The 20,544-nt window shown below is 32.0% G+C and overlaps 1 protein-coding gene across 4 annotated transcripts in view; it reads left to right on the top strand.

Annotated features, from left to right (window-relative positions):
• LOC123672866 (sphingomyelin phosphodiesterase-like) overlaps window positions 1-20,495 on the top strand; it is a 31,289-nt gene extending 10,794 nt beyond the window's left edge. The window contains exons 2-16 of one of the 4 annotated variants that reach the window (XM_045607193.1): window positions 849-915; window positions 6,755-6,897; window positions 7,488-7,638; window positions 8,029-8,199; window positions 10,134-10,261; window positions 10,469-10,617; window positions 12,152-12,230; window positions 12,336-12,508; window positions 12,898-13,092; window positions 14,605-14,858; window positions 15,066-15,175; window positions 16,818-17,002; window positions 17,261-17,446; window positions 17,808-17,852; window positions 19,348-20,495. In XM_045607193.1, the coding sequence (XP_045463149.1) occupies window positions 855-915; window positions 6,755-6,897; window positions 7,488-7,638; window positions 8,029-8,199; window positions 10,134-10,261; window positions 10,469-10,617; window positions 12,152-12,230; window positions 12,336-12,508; window positions 12,898-13,092; window positions 14,605-14,858; window positions 15,066-15,175; window positions 16,818-17,002; window positions 17,261-17,446; window positions 17,808-17,817 (1,995 nt within the window). In that variant the 5' untranslated portion in view covers window positions 849-854 and the 3' untranslated portion in view covers window positions 17,818-17,852; window positions 19,348-20,495. Of the gene's footprint in view, window positions 1-848; window positions 916-6,754; window positions 6,898-7,487; window positions 7,639-8,028; window positions 8,200-10,133; window positions 10,262-10,468; window positions 10,618-12,151; window positions 12,231-12,335; window positions 12,509-12,897; window positions 13,093-14,604; window positions 14,859-15,065; window positions 15,176-16,817; window positions 17,003-17,260; window positions 17,447-17,807; window positions 17,853-18,731 lie in introns of all 4 variants that reach the window. The other 3 variants (XM_045607192.1, XM_045607190.1, XM_045607191.1) reach the window with 3 other exon arrangements.
• The last annotated feature ends 49 nt before the right edge of the window (window positions 20,496-20,544 follow it).

The following is a 20,544-nucleotide window of genomic DNA, read 5'->3' as shown; positions in this document are numbered from 1 at the left end:
AATTATCCAAAACTGCCATAGTCCCTAAATGACAAGCTATACCTCACATATATCTGAATAAAATAGGTCAAGCCAAACCTTATTTTTGATAGGCTCAGGAATTAAACTGAAGAAATTTTATGAGCCTTTTCCATTGTTCGGAATTACCTACCTTGAGTGAATAGATGCTCCTCTTCCTCCTTTTGAAGCATTACTAATGATTAAGCCAATGACCCTTTAAAAATTGCATATAAGAAGTAAAAATAAATATCATTAATAACCGGTATTGCTTTATTGGAACTAAAAATTCATTCGATTTAGTCAAGGAGAACATTATTCAGGTAAATTCTGTATAATAGACAATACATACTTTGTCTTGTTTTCAAGATTTGAATTAAATTTTATTATTCCCTTTGGTGTGAATTCTGGGACTTTATTTCACCTTACTACTGTTTGGAAAATATTAATTTCCTGTACAACGATTATCCCCGTTTTCATATCGTCATTTGCGGTGGATACTTTCAAATTTTTCCTGAAATGGCAACTATGCCTATTGAGAAAGCTTGCTTATAGAATATTCATTTCAATCTTTCCTCATAAAATAAAATCTATACTTATGGTACTGAATGTTGATAATTCAATGTAGGTAATATTTAGTGTTTTATTTCTTCATATATCATAATCTAATATTTGATTATCTTAAACTGCATAAGTCAATTAAGAAACTTGAAATATATTATATGTACTTATGCCGAAAAAGATAGTTGCAAGATAATATTTTCTGGATTTTCCAATAACCTTTGGTTTTGCGGATATATCGATATATGACTTTTTAATACGTGTTGTTTATAGTGTTTCTTTATTTCTAGGTTACCATGGCGAAGGCAACTTATTCTGTGTTACTCATAACATTGGGATTTATCTCATCTATTCACGGTAAGTTGAAGTTTTTTTTTATAGTCAAAATATTCAATAGTTACCTAACTCTAATAATATAACTTGTACGACAAACTGAACATAGAAAATTGAGCAGAATATTCGAAAACATTTTCCAATGATGCTGTTACAACAGATTCGATTTATTCGAGATTTTGCAAGTAAATATAAAAAAACAATTTTTAGGTTGATGTGAAATTTCGTTATGATCGCGTCATCAGAAAATAAAAATAGAAAATTCGTGCATAATATCGAAAAAAAATTAATAACGAGCACTCAGAAGCTCCTAGCTTCACTTCAGGGTATTTCTCACATTGGTTTATTAGATAGATAGAATTTATTGGTCTCATAATATCAAATGACATAAGACAAGTCAGAATAAGAACAAATTAAAAATTTGAATTAATAACTGAAATTAGAATTTACCTTAAAATACAATTTACAAATTACAAATTACTGCAAATGATAAACATTCGGAATCGATCAAGGAAAAAAAATTAAATCTCTCTGAAAATTTCACCTAATCTTTCACGTGCCATCAAAGAAAAAAGTCAATATATTCAAATTCCGGTCATAAAAACTCGTTTATCATAGCCTTATTCCCAAGATCGACGTGTAATCGACAAACCTAGGTTATCATCAACACTACGGGCTACAGTGGCAATATTCTAAGTTGTTCTTGAGAAACGCATACGGTTTCGATTTTTCACTTCACGAATTTATCCCAATAACTCAAATTTTTCCAGTTGTTTCACTATTGCCGGCCGAGGAGGTACTTCAAGACGACCCAAAAGGGCTTTATTTTTGCGAACTGTCACTGCAAAACTTTCACCATTTTTGTATTGAATTTTAACAATTTCAATGGTCTATTGAAGCGTGTATCGTGTCATTTTCATTGATGACGTAATTGCCAAATGTCAAAAGATGGTAGCTTCAAGTGTGACAGCTTCCCATAAAGCGGACTATTCGAAATGAAACTTCTCTTTGGAAAACCTTTATACTTAAAATGTACATAAAAAATTATCTTCAGGACAGATGAAAACATGGGACCCGGATTTGTGATTCAATTTTTTCAGATATTCTTGTTATCTTGTTTATTCCTTTGTTTTGAATGGTCTTATATCACATGGAAAAAATGATTTCTCCTACACCAGACAATCAAGTTCAAGGTTAAAGGATAACATTTTTGTCTGCTCGTGTTTATTAACTTCACCGGACAAAGCATTACTATAGGAAAGACATAGTTTGAGATGGCATAGTTTTTGAAGAAATCGATTGTACAAAAACATATAATCGAATTATGATAAAAGCAATTCATTACCTATTGAAGTTTGTTGGAAACAATTCAATATTTTGAAAACTAAGCTATATTCGAAAATTAATTTCCAAATGAGAGTGAAAGCCTTAATTGAGGCTTTCACTCTCGGATTGTTCAACATAATTGGAAAATTCCAGGCTTTGTTCTGTGGACTAGTCGGTTTTTTACTTGACTTGTCGCTTACTGCTGCGGTAGGCATCTTCAGAGGTTTTAAGTAGATTGTAACTGTAAGCCGGATTTCTCCGCTGAATTTTTGTACTTCCCAAGGCTTGTCCTAGCCTATGTGTGGGTTTGTAAATTGTTCCTATTTTATGTCTTCAAAGAAGTTTTCCTACTTTCGGATATAAAACTATATTATAGGTGTACAACTTTGCTTCCCCCGTTTATGAAGAAATCTGCGACTGAGGCTCATCGAATACTTTCATTTACCTATGTTGAGGTCGCTATTATAGTGAGAGAACGTGCCGAGAGTGATTTCAACGCTTCAAGAACGGCTATTTTGACGACCAGCATGGCGGTGGAAGAGAGAAGGTTTTCAAAGATGAAGAATTGGAGGCATTAATTGATCAAGACTTGTGTCAAACGCAACAAGAATTGGCAGGATCATTAAGAGTGACGCAACAAGCCATTTCAAAACGCATGAAAGTCATGGAAATGATTCAGAAACAAGTAAATTGGGTGCCGTACGAGTTGAAGCTGAGAGATGTTGAACGGCGTTTGTTTGCTCGTAAACAGCAAAGACGTAAGGGATTTCTGCATCGCATTGTTACTAGAAACGAAAAATGGGTTCATTATAATAATCCCAAGCGCAGAAAATCATGGGAATATCCCGTCCATGCTACCACGTCGACAGTCAAACCGAATATTCACGGTTCCAAGGTCATGCTCAGTATTTGATGGGACCAGTTCGGCGTAATGTATTATGAGTTGTTAAAACCGACTGAAACAATCACAAGCGATCATTATCGAACGCAATTAATGTGTTTGAGCCAAACATTGAAAGACAAACGGCCGCAATACAACGAGAGACATGATAAAGTGATTCTACAGCATGACAATTCTCAACCCCATGTTGCGAAAGTGGTCAAAACATACTTGGAAACGTTGAAATGGGAAGTCCTACCCCACCCGCCGTGTTCTCCAGACGTTGCTCCCTCGGACTATCACTTGTTTCGATCAATAGCACATGGTCTGGCTGACCAGCACTTCTGGTCTCATGAAAAAGTAACAAATTGGATCGATTCGTGGATCGCTACAAAAGATGACCAATTTTTTCAACGCGGGATTCGTACGCTGCCCGAAAGATGGGAGAAAGTAGTGGCCGCGATGGACAATATTTTCAATCGTAAATGTTTAACCAGTTTTTTACAATAAAGCCTCGAATTTCGAAAACAAACGGCCAAAGCAAAGTTGTATGCATGTAAATGAAATAAATAAAAAAATATGCTTTTTCGTTGGAAATTATTTCTGCAGTTCTATTCTCCTGTGATTACCGCCATGGCCTTACTGTTCGTTCAATTTCGTGCGATCTATAATCTCTGGATAAGAAGGCTTGTCTTAATTGACTTTTTTTGCCTACATATAGAGGAAATGCGGACAAAACGACATATGCGGATAAAATGAACTTTTAAATTTTTTCAAAAGTGGGGAGCAGTTAGAAGTCAAATTAATTTCCTATATATTTTATTTTTGTAGTTTCATTCAAGTTTCAGCTTATAATACTTGAAAACAATTAACCAAAATTAGTATTTAGCATTAAAATGAGAGTATTATTGCAATAACTAAAAATATATAATTGAAAAACAAAACAGTATGTCATTTTGTCCGCATTTCCCCTACTTGATCACTCCTAGCTGTTGTTATGGTTGGTTGTTAAAATTCTTGTGCAGCTATCTTTTTGTGTGAGTTGGTTTTCCGTAGACACCGTTTCCTTGTTCACCTCCTAAAACGTCTATGAATGGTCGAGCGCTAACTCTATAACATATAATACATAAACTCTGCGTTAATTCCAACTTAGTTACATAAATAGTTTTTTTAATAGTTTGCTTCAATCGTTATTCTTCAAATGATAAATACATTCTTGACAGAATGCATTTCTCTGTTGGTGTTTTTAATTCCTAAAAATGATCCTAGAAGTCCCTTAATCTCATGTTTGATTTATGATACGATTATCTAATTTTTGGTTTTCCTGTTTGCAGCTCCCACACTAAATATAACTATCTCACATATATTCAATAGTAATTCAACTGAATGATGAATCAATGTTTCCAACCACAAAGTATTATGAATAAATAATGTAATAATACAAACACTCATTTATGCATTTCGTGGTATATGTTTTTCGATTATTCATGTTGAACTTTAAATTAATGAAAGTCATTTTTTCTTTATCCTGTTGGTTGCAAAGGCTGCTCTTGAAATGTCAAGATTTTTCCATGAATAATTTCCACAATTATTGTAAACCGAAGCGGTTTATTTGAAATACCTGTTGGATAAAACATCAGAAATGTAAGAGTACTATAATGTTACCTAATCACCATGTATTTTTCGAATTTTGAGCCAGGGATGGTCTCATATGATAAGGTTCCACTCATTGATGATAAATCTGACTCAAATTCAGTTCCGGTTTTGTGTAAAGATCCTAGAAACATGAAATTTTCGGCTATCTCGAATCGAATGGCTCGATTGAATTGATGAATGGGCAAAATTCTACCAAGGGTTCCGCGAATAAGTCCGTTCAAACTTTGACTTTCTCATCTTTTCAAAACTATATTTCGAAAAAAATCTTGCTGATCAAAAAAAAAATTATTAAGAACTCCTAGCAAAATTTGATGTTGATTGCATCATCAGAACCAAAGAAAATGGAATAATAATACCGGAAAAATCATCAGTATCTCAATAATAACAGATTCAACCGTGTGGAGATGAAGCTTGTAGATATATTATAAGAATTTTTAGATGCGTGCCAGAATCTCAAAAAGAATATCGTAAGAAAAATCAATATACAGGGTGGCCATTTGAAAACGAAACAGACGAGATTACAGACGAAATAAAGTTTTTCGATAGAAATGCTCGGACAGGTCGATTTCTGTTTCGAAGGGGACAACTTAAGATGTAGGTTACGGACGCATAGCGCTTCAACCCTTGCTGCTACAACCCCCACCCCTAATTTTTGAATAGGGAAGATGGGGTGAATGATACCTCAATTTAAAGGTATTTTTATACTGATTTCAGCACAGTAATTGTTTTTTCATTTTATGCATTAGTTCTCGAAATATTCATGTGTTAGTTAGTTAGGAAGGTTGTTTTGAAGCTCAAAATGTCGATTTTTCACAAAACACTACAAGTGCCATGAAAACACTACTTCATTTTCAAATACTTAGTTAAGAATATTTCGAGAACTAATGCATAAAATGAAAAAACAATCACTGTGCTGAAATCAGTATAAAAATACCTTTCAAATGAGGTATCACTCACCCCATCTTCCCTATTCAAAATTTGGGGGTGAGGGTTGTAGTAGCAAGGGTTGAAGCGCTATGCGTCCGTAACCTACATCTTAAGTTGTCCCCCTCGAAACAGAAATCGACCTGTCCGAGCATTTCTATCGAAAAACTTTATTTCGTCTGTAATCTCGTCTGTTTCGTTTTCAAATGGCCACCCTGTATAATAATATATACATACAATATACATTTCATGTACAGGGTGTTTCACGTAAGCGGGTCACTAGATTTTGTGTCTTATCCTTTGAGCAATATTGAAAAGTGGCCCATCATAATGGAAAGCATGGAAAGTTATAAAGGAAAAACCATTTGTGATAAGCCATAAAATCAAGTGACCCGCTTACGTGAAACACTCTGTACATAATAATACACATTATTATTTGAACTGGGGCCGTCGTGGCTCGGTAAGCCTTCTGGGAACTGCGGCCATCTAGATCTTTTGTTTTCTACATAATACATAACAAAAAAAACGACTAGGTTGAAATTTAGTATGTGAAATTTATTTATGTGAAATACTCACGCGAATGTTCATACCGAATTTTATCAGAACCATTAATTAAATTGAATTAACCGGCAACATTGAAATAATAATAAGCATTATAATAATATCCCATAAGTAAAATATTTTACAACAATTATGTGGTCTTCAATTATGAGTGATTTCCTCAATTTTTTTATTTCATAGTCTCAGAACCAATATTTGCGGATTTATGAATGTTATTTGTTATAAAATTTTTTGCTTTAATTTCAAAATATATTTTCATTAGAGTTGAGATAATCGTAATGAAAAGGAAAAGTGAATCCAAGAAAAGTCTAAATATGAAAAAAGTTTCTGTTAATAAGACCATCCTTCCGATCAGGAATTAATACTCTCTGAAGATTTAAACGAATTTGATTTTGTTTTATTGTTTCCTATAAATGTTAATTTATCCACCTTCACTTTGGATCGGTCGTCAAATTGTAGAGAAAAACACTTTATTGTTGAGACGTCATGATTAATTTTGGATCAAATCTTTTTCAGGTGGACCAGTAGTAGTCAGTTACAAAGATCATGGAAAGGACAAGTATACAGATAATTGGGATTACAGAGTGAAGCAGAACAATGTACCTGTCTTGAATAACACTGGGAAAATTCATAAAATACCACCTAAAGTATACGACACTGTAAGTAAGGGTTTACATCGAAACAGTTTAATGAGATTATATAAGTGAACGAAGTTGTTGCAAAGTGAATAACCACTCGATATTATTCAATTACTGCAATTACCTACACATGTATTCTCACATAAGATGGCTCTTAAAATTATTCTGGTTTATTTTTTCTAATAATAAATGAATGCCTCTTCAATTTTATCATTCGCTATTTATTCAAAAATTATTTGATTTAGAAAATTCTTCGAAATGAGAGGAAATAATGAAACGAATTAAATTAAAAAAAAAATTCTTATCCAAAATCTACACTTATATTTCCTACATAAATTCATTCAATTCAAAAATGAATTTTTTCAAAATATATTATAGATATGAAATGGTAAATATTTCACTTTTTGATCGAGGTAGCTATTTTTATGTTTGATATTTCAACAAGTAGATTGAAGACTATCTGCATCAACTAAATTTAGTACAAATTGAGGACAAATTTTGGAAGATTCAAATATTTGAACATTTCTGATTTGATGTTGAAGAACTTTCTTATATCATCTTATATTCGAAATTGAAAAATTTTAAATGATATTAATCCATTATTAATTTAGAGCAGGCTTCTATGGGAACTCGAAAATGACAAAAAAACTAATTTGCCGCTGTTTGTGGACAAAGCCTTGAAACTACTCAATTTGAAGCAGGTGGCTTTTGAGATAGAAAATTCTGTATTATCCCGAGTATCCTGTTCAGCATGTAAAGCAGGTAAGAGCATTTTCATATGAATTGAATACGAACAGATCATCTACAGATTATTTTCTGTCGAAGGTTACACTTATTTATCTAACCTTCGTTGAAATTATAAACCAAGAAAAATCTAAATTTATTCAGCTCGCGTAATTAAATCTTCCATTCACGTACATATTATAAATATTTATATCAAATTCGACTCAATTTAAAAAAACAAGGAAGATTCATCGCGAATATTGATACATACTTCGATTCAGAGGACATCTCTCTTTTGTATATTTTCCAAATTTTTAGAACTGCATTTATTCCTGGTCCTTTTAATGAAAAGTACTTTACATTTGTATATGCATTTTATATAATAATTATTGATTTTAAGGATGTTGTGAAAAATAAGTTTTTTTATAGGTGCTGGATTGTTACAGCATTATACAAGAACCGGTAAATCAGAAAAGGAAATCAAGAAAACAATCTACCAATTTTGTGTTAACCTAAAAATTCAAACTCCAAGAGTTTGTGAAGGCATCACAGAACTTTTCGCTGGAGAAGTGTTATACGTGCTTGGCAGAGTTACCATAGGTAAGATCATTTATTATATATTTTTCAAAACATGCTTACGTCCAATTGAACAAAAATTCATCGTAAGTAGTAGTTATTTCTCAACTCTCAGAAAAAATGAAATAATATATGTCAGCTTCATACGTATACGACCTGAAGTTTCCAATTTTAAAGCTAACTTTTGATGAGAAGGATAGGTCTGCTTCTTTCATGGTTCAGGCACTTGTTTTTGTTCATTTTCATTATGTGGTGTTCTTCTTCATTCGCCCCTATACTTGTATTATAAATATAAACAACTATTCTCAAATATGAGTTTTAACCATCAAAGGCTTCATCTTCAATATTCGAATTCGTATGTTGGAAGTACGTTACGTACAGGGTGGGCAAATAAGCGAGGTAAGCGGCTATATCTCAGGATCCACTCATCGTAGAGACTTGTGGTAAAAATTTTTACCACTGAAGTGTACAAGAAAATACAGTGGAAATTGTTTTGAAGTTCATACCTCTAACGCTAGGGGGCGTAATAGCTATCGTCGAGTAAAAAATGAATTTTACTCGAAAATGTTTCATATAAAGTTAAAGAAAAAATATCATCACTGTAATCCTTGGAAAATTCTGTATCTTTTTGAACTGTCAATTTCGATTCTAAGACATCAAATAAGGTAGAGGAAAGGGAGAAATTTGACTGATTGAAATGCCTGTAACTTCAGTTTGGCTCAACATTTTTGAGCAAATTAGATCTCGTCTGAGAGATAATATTTTGTTTATTGAAGAGAAAATATACTCATGATAAATTTATTTTTGCTGCTTTCGATAGGGGCCGCTAAGTCGGAAGTTCATTGTTTTGTTCATTTTATTCAGAAATTTCAAATGTAATAATAGGATTTTCTTAACAACAACAGAAGTTCCATCAAATTTGCAAGAAAAAACCTGAAGGTCACAAAACGATAGTTTCAGGCGTTCTGAAGTTATGGCCGAAAAAAATGTTCTTCAACTGATGCACTGAAAAACTAAATTGTGTCTTCTTTCGGCCATAACTCCAGAACGCCATCGCTTTGCGACCTTCTGGTTTTTTCATAGAAATTCGATGGGATTTCTCTTTTTGTCAGAACCTAAAGACACAATTTGGTTTTTCGCAGTGCATCAGTTAAAGAATATCTTCTTTCGGCCATAACTCCAGAACGCCTGAAACTATCGTTTTGTGACCTTCAGGTTTTTTCATGCAAATTTGATGGAACTTTCTGTAAAGAAAATCCTATCATTACATTTGAAATTTTGGAGTAAATTGAACAAAACAATGAACTTCTGACTTAGCGCCCCCTATCGAAAGCAGCAAAAACAAATTTATCATGAATATATTTTGTCCTCCATCAACAAGATGCTATCTCTCGGACGAGATCTAATTTGCTCAAGAATGTTGAGCCAAACTGAAGTTACAGGTATTTCAATCAGTCAGAATTCTTCCTTTCCCCTACCCTTATTTGATGCCGTAAAATCGAAAGTAACAATTCAAAAAGATAGAGAATTTTCCATCAGTGATGATATTTTTTCTTCAACTTTATATGAAACATTTTCGAGTGAAATTCATTTTTCTACTCGACGATAGCTATTAAGCCCCCTAGCGGTAGAGGTATAAACTTCAAAACAATTTCCAGTGTGTTTTCTTGTACACTTTGATGTTAAAATTTTTAATGCAAGTCTCTACGATGAGTAGATCCTGAGATATAGCCGCTTACCTCGCTTATTTGCCACCCTGTACATATTATGTTAGATCTGGTGACAAAGTAGTAAGTTGGTCTATCAAAAAGCCAGATCTGCTGGCTTATTAAATGTTTCAACTAAATTCATTTCACTTCGAAGTCCTGGTAACTGTTCAAATATTCCAAATTTTTTTTTATTACGCCTCCAATTCCCTCAAATTTATGTTTATATTTAGACTACATTTTCATTATTAGGACCTGACGAAATATGCAGTTTCGTAATTGGAGATGCATGTGGGGATGTTTACAATCCTCTACATGAATGGAACGTGATGTTTCCTCCAGTTCCTAAACCAGAAGTTGTTGAACCTAAAATACCAGAGGTTAGTAAGAGTTTTTCAAAAAATTTCATACCAAATACACACCTTAATTTCCATCACAGAATGACCTTTCACATTTTTTCGGTGTTATTCAGATACACCCTGTATATGATATGATATATGATTAATGTTAATTTTTTATTCAATGTTTGCTTTATTTTATGCTTCCAATAGTAAATTGTATTTGAAATCATTCTCTTTTATTTTAAGGCGAACGCTCCTTCCTTCAAGGTTCTACATCTTTCCGATACTCATTTTGATCCTTACTACATGGAAGGTAGTAATGCAAATTGCGCAGAACCATTATGTTGTAGATTTACCAATGGTTTAGCGCCTTCGAAAGAAGAGGCAGCAGGAAAGTGAGTATATATCAAAATATTTTACATTTTATCATAAATGTGGTTTTTGAGCGCCAGTTCTAACCGTTCTCCAGACATAGCTCTATGATTTCTTTACAATGCCTGTAATTTTCGAATTTTGGGACAGGAGTTGAGGTTTGACTTTTTGATGACGAATCCTTCCTCAAATTCGATTCTGTCCGTTTGTAACTTCAGAACGAAACAAGCTAAAAACTTGAAATTTTCAAGACAGGTTTCCATCTAGTAGTGTTTGAGTTCGTTAAGAAAACATACCACCACATGGTTGCTCAGTTCACAACGAAATTAAACATATTTCTTCTTGCAAACACACCCATTTTTATGGGGTTTTCACATAATTTCCTTGAGCAATAATCTACATGGAAGAAAGTGAATATTTTTTATTTGCGAATGAAAAAAAAATTGAAAAAAATGGTAACTTTGATGATATCTACTTGTTCAAAGCACTGGTATATTCTTGAAATATTCGTAAAAAAAAACCTACCAAATTCATTACAAAAGAGGTAAAATTACAATTTCGTGAAAGTCGTCGTACAGTGCTGCCGCCTGCCTTCTACTTATTTGATTCGAAAAAAGAAAGAAGATGAAATGAATGTGCAACTTCGAACACCGTACAAAGTTTGGTCATCGCAGGAGTGCCAGAGGGGAAATGATGGAAATGAAAATTTGCATTTGGATGTAGAATAACAATTTAATGCCCCGTACAAGATTTCATTAATCGCGTAACAAAAACGATAACATAATCAACAAGAATGTTGAAAAATATCATCCAATATTTTCCACTTCCCCTTTTCTGTTTTGATATGGAACAACAATTTGAAACTCCTTGCAACATTTCAAGATGATCATAACATCAGAACCATAAAAAATAGGTCATACAAATTCAAGAAAAATATTAGGAAACATCTAACCAATATTTCCTTGAATGCAATTGCATGAGATTTTGCATGTATGTGTATATAGAATAACCATGTTAAGATTTATACAAAATTTATTGTTGATTGCGTTGATTGCATCAGAACCATAAAAAATTGAACCAAAATATCGAGAGAATCAGGATGTCTTGAGAGCTCGCTCTTTCATTCGCAAACTGAACCCTTAGACCTCAACTGTATAAATTTGGTCCCCAAGGGTGCAATCGGTACATGAACTTCACATTAGTACTCGATAAAAATCATGCAATTGAAAACAGAGAGATTGTTTATTATTCCTAATGATCTTCCGATATTCGATATATTTTTTTTTTACAACTCGATTCTGAAAATTGATTGAAACAGTAAGTAGGATCAGCATTCAATTTGAATTGAATCTACATATAATATATCATATATCACTAAATTAGTACTTCATTTAGGGATATTTTATTATGAAAATCAGTTTGAAAATAATATGGAAACTGAATAAAAAAATAAAAATTAAATCATTATTGACAAATTTATTTTGTGATATTTTCACACATTTAATAATATGATATATACTTCTCTATTCCACTCTCACGAAACTTTTTGTATTCCAGATGGGGTGATTATAGAAAATGTGATACACCAAAAATAACGGTTGATAATATGTTACAACATATTCAAGAAACTCATCCAGTAAGTGCCATTATTACTTTTTTCTCAAATTAATATTGATCTTATATGCCAAACGAGATTATTCCAGTCAATTTATATACTCTTTATTGTTTCTTTTGATCATAGGATATCGATTACATACTATGGACTGGGGATTTACCTCCTCACGATATATGGAATCAAACGAAAGAAGAGAATTTGAAAATTATAAAGGAAACAGTCAAACAAATGTATGCGATGTTCCCAAATATTCCTATCTTCCCGGCACTTGGAAATCACGAATCTGCCCCAGTAAACAGGTAATTTTGTCAATTTATCATTTTTTCAATTTGTCATTATTTCTTCAATTCGATGTTTCAAAATTAAACTTTAATAGGCTTTAGCAACAAACTTCTGATTAACACTGTATAGTGACTGATAAGCCAGCACACAACAAAATATTGAATATGCAAATTGAAAAAAAAAATTAATTAGAGTTTACTGAAAAAATTTTGAAAATTGAGCAAAATATGAAAAGTATGAGACTTCAAATTATACTAAGTATATGTATATCAACTTGTTGCGTTTTTTCTACCTACGTTTTTTCCACCTGTACATTGAAAAGGATTTGTCAAAAGAATATACAATAACAATAATTATTTTTTCGAATTTTAAATTTCTTTTCATAATATTTTTTACTTTTTTCAAGTTTTCCTCCTCCATTCCTAGATGCCCCAAACATTTCAATAGCATGGCTATACGATGAATTGGATGTGCAGTGGCGTAAATGGTTACCTAGTTCGGTTAGTAACACAGTCAGGAGAGGAGCATTTTATTCAGTGTTAGTAAGACCTGGATTCAGACTAATTTCTTTGAATATGAATTATTGCAATAACAAAGATTGGTAAGTATTTCTCTTCCGTAATAGTGCAATTTATGTAACTTGAATTCTGAAATCGGTTGGAAAATATAGGAGCTCAAAAATATCTAGTTAGATGTATGCATTGTAATATTGGAAAAAAATGATGAAAGTATTGACGTGAATTAATGTTTCTATTACATTTTTTCACACTTGTCAAGGAGGTTTGTGTTGAAAAGAAGGAATAATAAACCAAAACAAATGAGCATATCTTTCAACTTAAGTGTGAAATTTGTAATGTTTAATTTCAATTTCTGTTGAAACTGATTTATTTTCATATGAATATAATTTCAGTTCGATTCATATTATCCGACACATATCGTTTCAGACACCAAGCGAATTGGATGTCGGAACGGGGTTCATATACTCATTCAAGGAGCGTTTCAGTTAGATTCACGCAGTGGATAAATTGAGGTGCGAAAAAATGTTAAAACTTCCACGTAAAAAACTATGTGCTATTGCATTATTACTGGATGAAGATGAAACAAGAGAAAAGTCAGTAAGAAGATTTAGTGTACACCCAATATTCAAACACAGAACCATCTTGTTTCAATTTGTCCAAATTTTTTCCTTTTCATTAGTATCATGACACAATCTGTGATTTATAATTTGTATTACCTATATAGAGTTTCCTGCTCACGCACTAAATATATTAATTTTTCGGAATCCATTACCAACGAAAATTACGGGTTCCAGAACTAAGCGCAGATGTCTGCTAATTCTCATTATTCGTTCAGACACGTTCCGACATGTTCATACAGACTCCGCCCATACGACATCAGACAAAATATTCTCTCAAGGAATATTGAACGGACCGGATGGCGAAGATCGATGACGGACAATGTGAATTACTTCATATGAAACGCATCAAATGATAATTGTCGTAAACGATTCGCTTGGTGTCTGAAGCGATACGTGTCGGATAATATGAATCGACCTTTAAAGTGTCCTAAGACAAACGTTAAAAGTAACAAAATGGTGAAAGAGCAGGTTTCGAATTTTTTCCAAGTAAATTTACAAGAAGTCTTTATTGTACTATGTGCTTCGTACTATCATACTTAATAACTTCTTAAAGTTTGATGGTTATCAGATGAGTCATGTAGTAATGCAAAACGAACAGACATACATTTATTTAATCACTTTTAATTCTGAATATTTAGAATCCAAAAATTTATTCGAAAAATCGAACGGTTTCTACAGAGTCTCATAAAGAATAAGAGTGATTCACGTGAAATAAACATAAAACTTCTCAGTTTTACCGAATTCATTTTTTAACTTGATTATTCGATATGTATATGAATTTGGAAGATTATTTCTCAAAATTTTAATTTCTGGAAATTGTAAAATTTTTTTTCCCCAATAATTCCAATATTTCATTGGTAGAAAAAATAAATCGAAAGTTTTTTTTGGGCTTCAATTAACTGCAATGACCTTTTCACGTATATGGTCAAATATGAATTCAAAGGCGCATCTCTAATCTTTCGATTTCCATTGAAGGTGGCTTCTACTAAATAGTACCGACCCAGCAAATGAACTCCAATGGTTCGTCTATGAGCTCCAATCTGCTGAATTCAACGGAGAAAAAGTCCATGTTATTGGACACATTCCACCAGGTCATTCCGATTGCTTGAAGGTGTGGTCGAGAAATTACTATGACATAATAAGCAGATATGAATCCACTATTACTGCCCAGTTTTTTGGTCATACACACTACGACGAGTTCGAAGTGTTTTACGATCATAAAGATTTAAGTGAGTATCTTTGTATTACCTACATATAACAAGTCACTCGATAAGTTCAAGGCCTCGCCGGTAAAAATTCATTTTTTCTTAAGAAAGCTACTTTAAATCAATCAGTTAATAAAAATTACCTACTTACGTTCATACTTTTGTTCAGTTTGAATAGCGTTTTCTTCAAGTCTTATGTATTGATTTGTATAATGTAGATATTGATTACAGGTAGAGCCAACAGCATTGCTTATGTTGGGCCTTCGGTGTCGCCATATTATGACTTGAATCCAGGATACAGGGTATATTACGTCGATGGAGACCATGACCATACAACTAGGGTAAATATGAATATAATTTTTTATTTTGATCTATAGAATTCTCGTTTGAAAATCTTTCCATGACTTGTTTCAACCAATTCGAAAATGACGCTTCTCTTTGAGAATATTTTATTCGCGAAGCATCATTTAAGTCAGTGTTAAAGTCTTCAATACACTACTCTCCAAGAGCTATGAAAATAGCCATGAAATAAATCATGATCAATTCATTGATCTATCGGGTTCATTACCCGATACTTATCATCTGTAAGTCAGTGTTAATCATAAATGAGTTTAGCAATAAGAACATATCAGGTTGAAGAAAAAATAATTTCGTATTTTTTTGTGTTTCATAGCTTTACAGAAAGTGTAAGAATCATTCAGTTTAAGTCGAATATTCTGTTCGATAACTTGTTGTAGAAGCCCTTGTCCTTACTGACAAAAAACTCTGACAACCAATGTTCACATGCCTCTAATAAGGCCAAATTTATTAACCCAAGCGCATTGGCTATAGAGAGGAAAAGGTGGTAGTCACTTGATGCCCGCTTTGGACTACTGGATAAATTCATAAGAACTTCACATCCGAGCTCATGGAGCTTCTGGAGCCTCATAAAAGATTTGTACAGCCTGGTATTTTCCTGATGAAACCTGATTCTTCTTCTATTCAACAATGCTAGCCATATATGTTCCTATCACCAGCTTCAAACGGTAGAGTAGAAGGTAGAATGAACGTTTAGCCATAGAGGAATAGCTTCTGCCAATCCCACCAAACAAGCAATATCTTCTTGGCCGTCAAGACTGGCTTGCTCACGGTTTGGTACCCCTCGTTGACTTGCGGTCACTTTCTCTGTCACTTGACATTGTCGTAAGTGAGAAATAGGTAAGCGATTCGCAGATGGTGCATGAGGTGTAGCACTCAAATATCGAACTTTTTTAATTCAGCCTTCTGCCAATGGTTCAAAACGGTTTTATAATCGATATTCAACTCCTTGGCGATGCTACTACTACCAACATGATGGTGAATATGGATATTTACCGTGATTTTATCGACATTTTCGAAATCAGGCCTGCTAGAGCGTGGTGCAACATTCACCTCAACTACTCAAACCACTGTTGTGCATAATGAACCCAAAATAATATTGGCCCTCAACTTTATTTATTTCTTTCGACACATTTTTCACTTTCAGATAGTGAAAATGTTAGATAATATTTTGTCCTTTGAGACCTTCATACTTGATGTACGATGGCCCACGACTGAAACGTTCAAGCGCAATACTGTCAGAGAAGAATTACTAGTATACACTTAATGAAAATAGGTGAAATTTCCAATGCAGTAATCATATCATACGATATTAACTATTTATCCGGTCAATGTATCAGCAATAAGAAAATGCCATCCACACGACCGTTGTCAGACAGAAGGTCTCCACGCCATTACGTAGGATTCATAATCGAAAGTAACCCAAGGAGAATGATTGTCATCAAGGGAGGATAGCGATATACCGGTTTCACCCTTATTAGGGATCATCAGTACCGCATAACCCTACCCAAGATGACAAACAAACGAAATAGCAGGCATCTAAGATGCCTGTATGTCGGAATATCTAGATTATTATCACCTTCATCAATATTAAGATGTGTTTAAGTAACTTGGCTTAATTTCAAGGGAGTTATTGACCACGAAACATGGACAATGAATTTGAGAGAAGCAAACTTATATGGCTATCCCATATGGTTCAAGTTGTATAGTGCCAGACAAGCTTTTGGAATGGAGAGTTTGAGGCCCTCAGATTGGGATGAATTGGTTATGAAAATGAGTAACGATCCTAAGCTTTTCGAACTTTTCTACAAGTGAGTATTAGAGAAGTCATGACTCAAATTTTCACGAAGAATTAATTGTGTACTTGAATAAAAAATATCATTTCAAATTAGGCATTCATACAAATTTATTGCGTTGCCTGCAAAATATAATGATAATATAATATAATCAATATACGGCCTATAAATCTTGAAACCCTAATGTTATCATTTTTATTGTATTCGATTGTTTGTCTCCTATGCATTCGATACTTTCAACTGATACTTATTTTTTGCTTGATTATCATCTAGATACTATTACAAAGCTAGTCCTGTGAGACCCACTTGTGACACGTCTTGTAAGAAGAAAATTTTGTGTGATTTGAAATCCGGCAGATCACACGATAAAAAGAATTTATGCGAAGGTATAGAATCAAGAATAGATGCTACCTCAAATGTAGGCTGGAAAGAATGGATTTATAATACGATATCCGTTTCGTAAGTTTCAATTTAATTAATCTTGAAATCATCGGTTGAGGATATGATTATCATAAATAACAAAGGAGAAAAAGATCTTTATGGTGTTCTTCAATGTGAAAGAAAACTTTCAACTTCTTTTGGACCTTTCTAATGCGGTGATTCCTATGATTCACTCATCACTTTACTGAACATATTCTGCCAGTTCAATATCATTTTCAATCTTTCTTTCTTCACCAGACAATAAATTCGAAATTTTGAGAGACATTGAATCGACATAAGATTCGAAGCCGAAACCATAAACATCTTTTTTCTCAAACATATTCTTTACGAGTGATAATATTTCAGCAATTATCAAAATAATACATTTGTTTTTCTCCAGCGTGGTGTGAGGACTTTAATGTACTGCAAATCTGCAAATTCTTAGGTAAGGTGAATGGAACTAACTTTTTCTATGAGCTTTTTTCATTTGTCATAACATAAGCTTTTTTCAATGTTTGGGCTGGTGCAAACATATTATACACACATTTCATGGTACATATTATCAAAACATCTATTGCTATGTTTCTCTAAACCAATAATGTAAATAAATAAAAACACTTTCACAAGATGAAAATATTTTTTATTGTCGATTATAATAGGTAAACGATAAAATTAAAAACTGACTCATGTGTACATAATTTCATTTGGTTGAAGGTATAAAATAAGTGTTAAAATAGGCCAGTTTGAATAAGGATATTCAAAGTAGGTAATGGAACTATATTTCATATCAATAAGATATTGTTCTAAAAATTCATCTTGAAATATTACGAAATATTATCTGAATTCATAGAAACATTTATATAAATATTAGTATAAATATATTTCTTGTGGGATTCGCTTCGTTAATATTTGGACTCTTGTTGGAAATGTAGAGTGATTTCTAAAGGAATATCTGACTTTCAAATTTTTTCCTGGAACGATTACAAAGATTTGTCATTATAAATAATGAATCAGAAGTGCTAATAACCTTCCATAATGTAGGACGCGTATAACTCACAAATATGACCTTATTTGATAAACAATGAATAAAATCTATATCATTTTTCAATAAAACTGAGATTACTTTTATGAGAATATGTTTCAAAATATACAGTATTGATATTCCGTGAAAATATTAATAAAATTCGAAAAAAACCCATTTAACTCAATGTTATCCGCATAAAAAAGAATATATTGAAAATAGTCCAGATATTATCATAATTGAAAGGATTTCATAAAAATTAACAGATATTAATTTAATACCTAACCAATAAAAATTTTTCAGCCGATTCATACCTAATTCTCTCAAGAGAGTTTTTTCGGGAAAATGAATCTTGTGGATGTCAGAAGAATTTTTTTTCATTTATTTAACTATGGTTGTAATTTTAATAATAACAATACACGAACTATTGGACATATATCCATATGAATGTAATAATAATCAGAGTAATATGTATCATATTGTAAATATAAGAAAACATATTTTTGTATATACATAAGCTTCCTGTTTTTAATAATGTGCTTATTTTATTCTAATTGGGATTTTCTATTCTTAATGTGATATTTAATAAAGATTAATTTCAATTATTTTCTATTGGGACGATTTTCGTTTTTAGAATTTTACAAATCTATTTGGAAAACTGATAATTAATTTTATACTAAATAATTCCATGAATATACTATTATATCTACCAATGAATGATAAATGAAGAAAATATTGAAATTGGTCGAATATTAATATTTCATAATCGTATGGATTAATTCAATGCGATTTGTTAATTGCCTCTGATTGATTTTTGTATATTTTTTGAAAACTGAGCTGACATGTCTGTTAGAATTTTGTTGCTAAAGAGAAAAAAATTGCCCTTAATCAAATATTCAACTGGTTGAAAATATTTTAGGATGTCTGTCCTATGGTCTATTCCACGATATACTATACAACTGCCCAAATACGTTCTGGGGTTAGGATAAAAGAAAAAAAAGTAAGTGAAATTAGATTAAATGAGCTTTTCAATTTTGTGATTACAAAAAATGAATTGGTTTGTGATAACAATTTCAGTAATATTAAGATATTTATAATTCTTCTTGAAAATATCATACATAATTGGAAATATGAAATATCGAATGAATATAATAATGAAATTGCAAAATTGTTGAATCGTGAACAACATTCAAAATACCTATTAGTTTCAAATTTTACGAAATATCGATATTTCATGATTCAAATAGTAGATTTTCACTTTAAGATCTCTACCAAAATATCAATATTTTAATTTTGGGAATTTTTTCTGAAAAAAATATCATTGATTGATTAAATAATGGAAACTTCAAGCTGTGAATACAAGGAACAAATTTTTATTTTTCATCCTTTATGTGCTGAATGCAAACCAATTATTTCAATAGAAGAAAATACGTAGTCTGGAATAGTAGAAGTGTTCAAAAATAATTATTTCTTCATGAGATAAATAGCCAATCGTTGTTCCGAATGATTAACGGAAATCATATGTTTATGGTTTTTATTTTTAACTCTTTTTACTGGATTGTGATAGTATAATGAAACGCATGTTGCTTCGGTGAATCCTAAAATTTAATTATAGGTATTTTCTTCAATTAGGATTCATTTGTTTAATTGTATCTTCCGATGAATTGATCGTTTTATGTACACCTTGAAATAATTAGGTATATTCTCACCGTGAATTATTTTGTTCAACCAAAAAAGTTTCATGGATATTATAGAATATTTATTTTATTATGTGATATGTTTGATTTTTATGTACCTATGTTTGATAACATTCATTCAATAAATTAAGCGATATCTGTAATAATACATATTATTCTGTTTAAAAAAACTACATATCCAGAGTGAAGCTTAAAATTATAAGCAAAATAAATTGAAATTTTTATTCGAAAGTTTTAGTTATTAATATGTGTGAAATCATAGTCAATATCTTCATGACATCAGCTTCTTATGAAATACTTCATTTCTTCGACCATCCTATAATGTATATATTAAATTATATCGTGTATAAAAATATAGAATTGATTTTTACAGTTGTGTTTTTTTTTGGTATTCACCTTATAATATAATCTTCAATTGC

The sequence above is a fragment of the Harmonia axyridis genome, chromosome 2 (genome assembly GCF_914767665.1).
Source record: "Harmonia axyridis chromosome 2, icHarAxyr1.1, whole genome shotgun sequence".
NCBI classification, from domain to species: domain Eukaryota; kingdom Metazoa; phylum Arthropoda; class Insecta; order Coleoptera; family Coccinellidae; genus Harmonia; species Harmonia axyridis.
The sequence above is the reverse complement of the archived record's forward strand: the minus strand, read 5'-3'. Positions and strand labels throughout refer to the sequence as shown.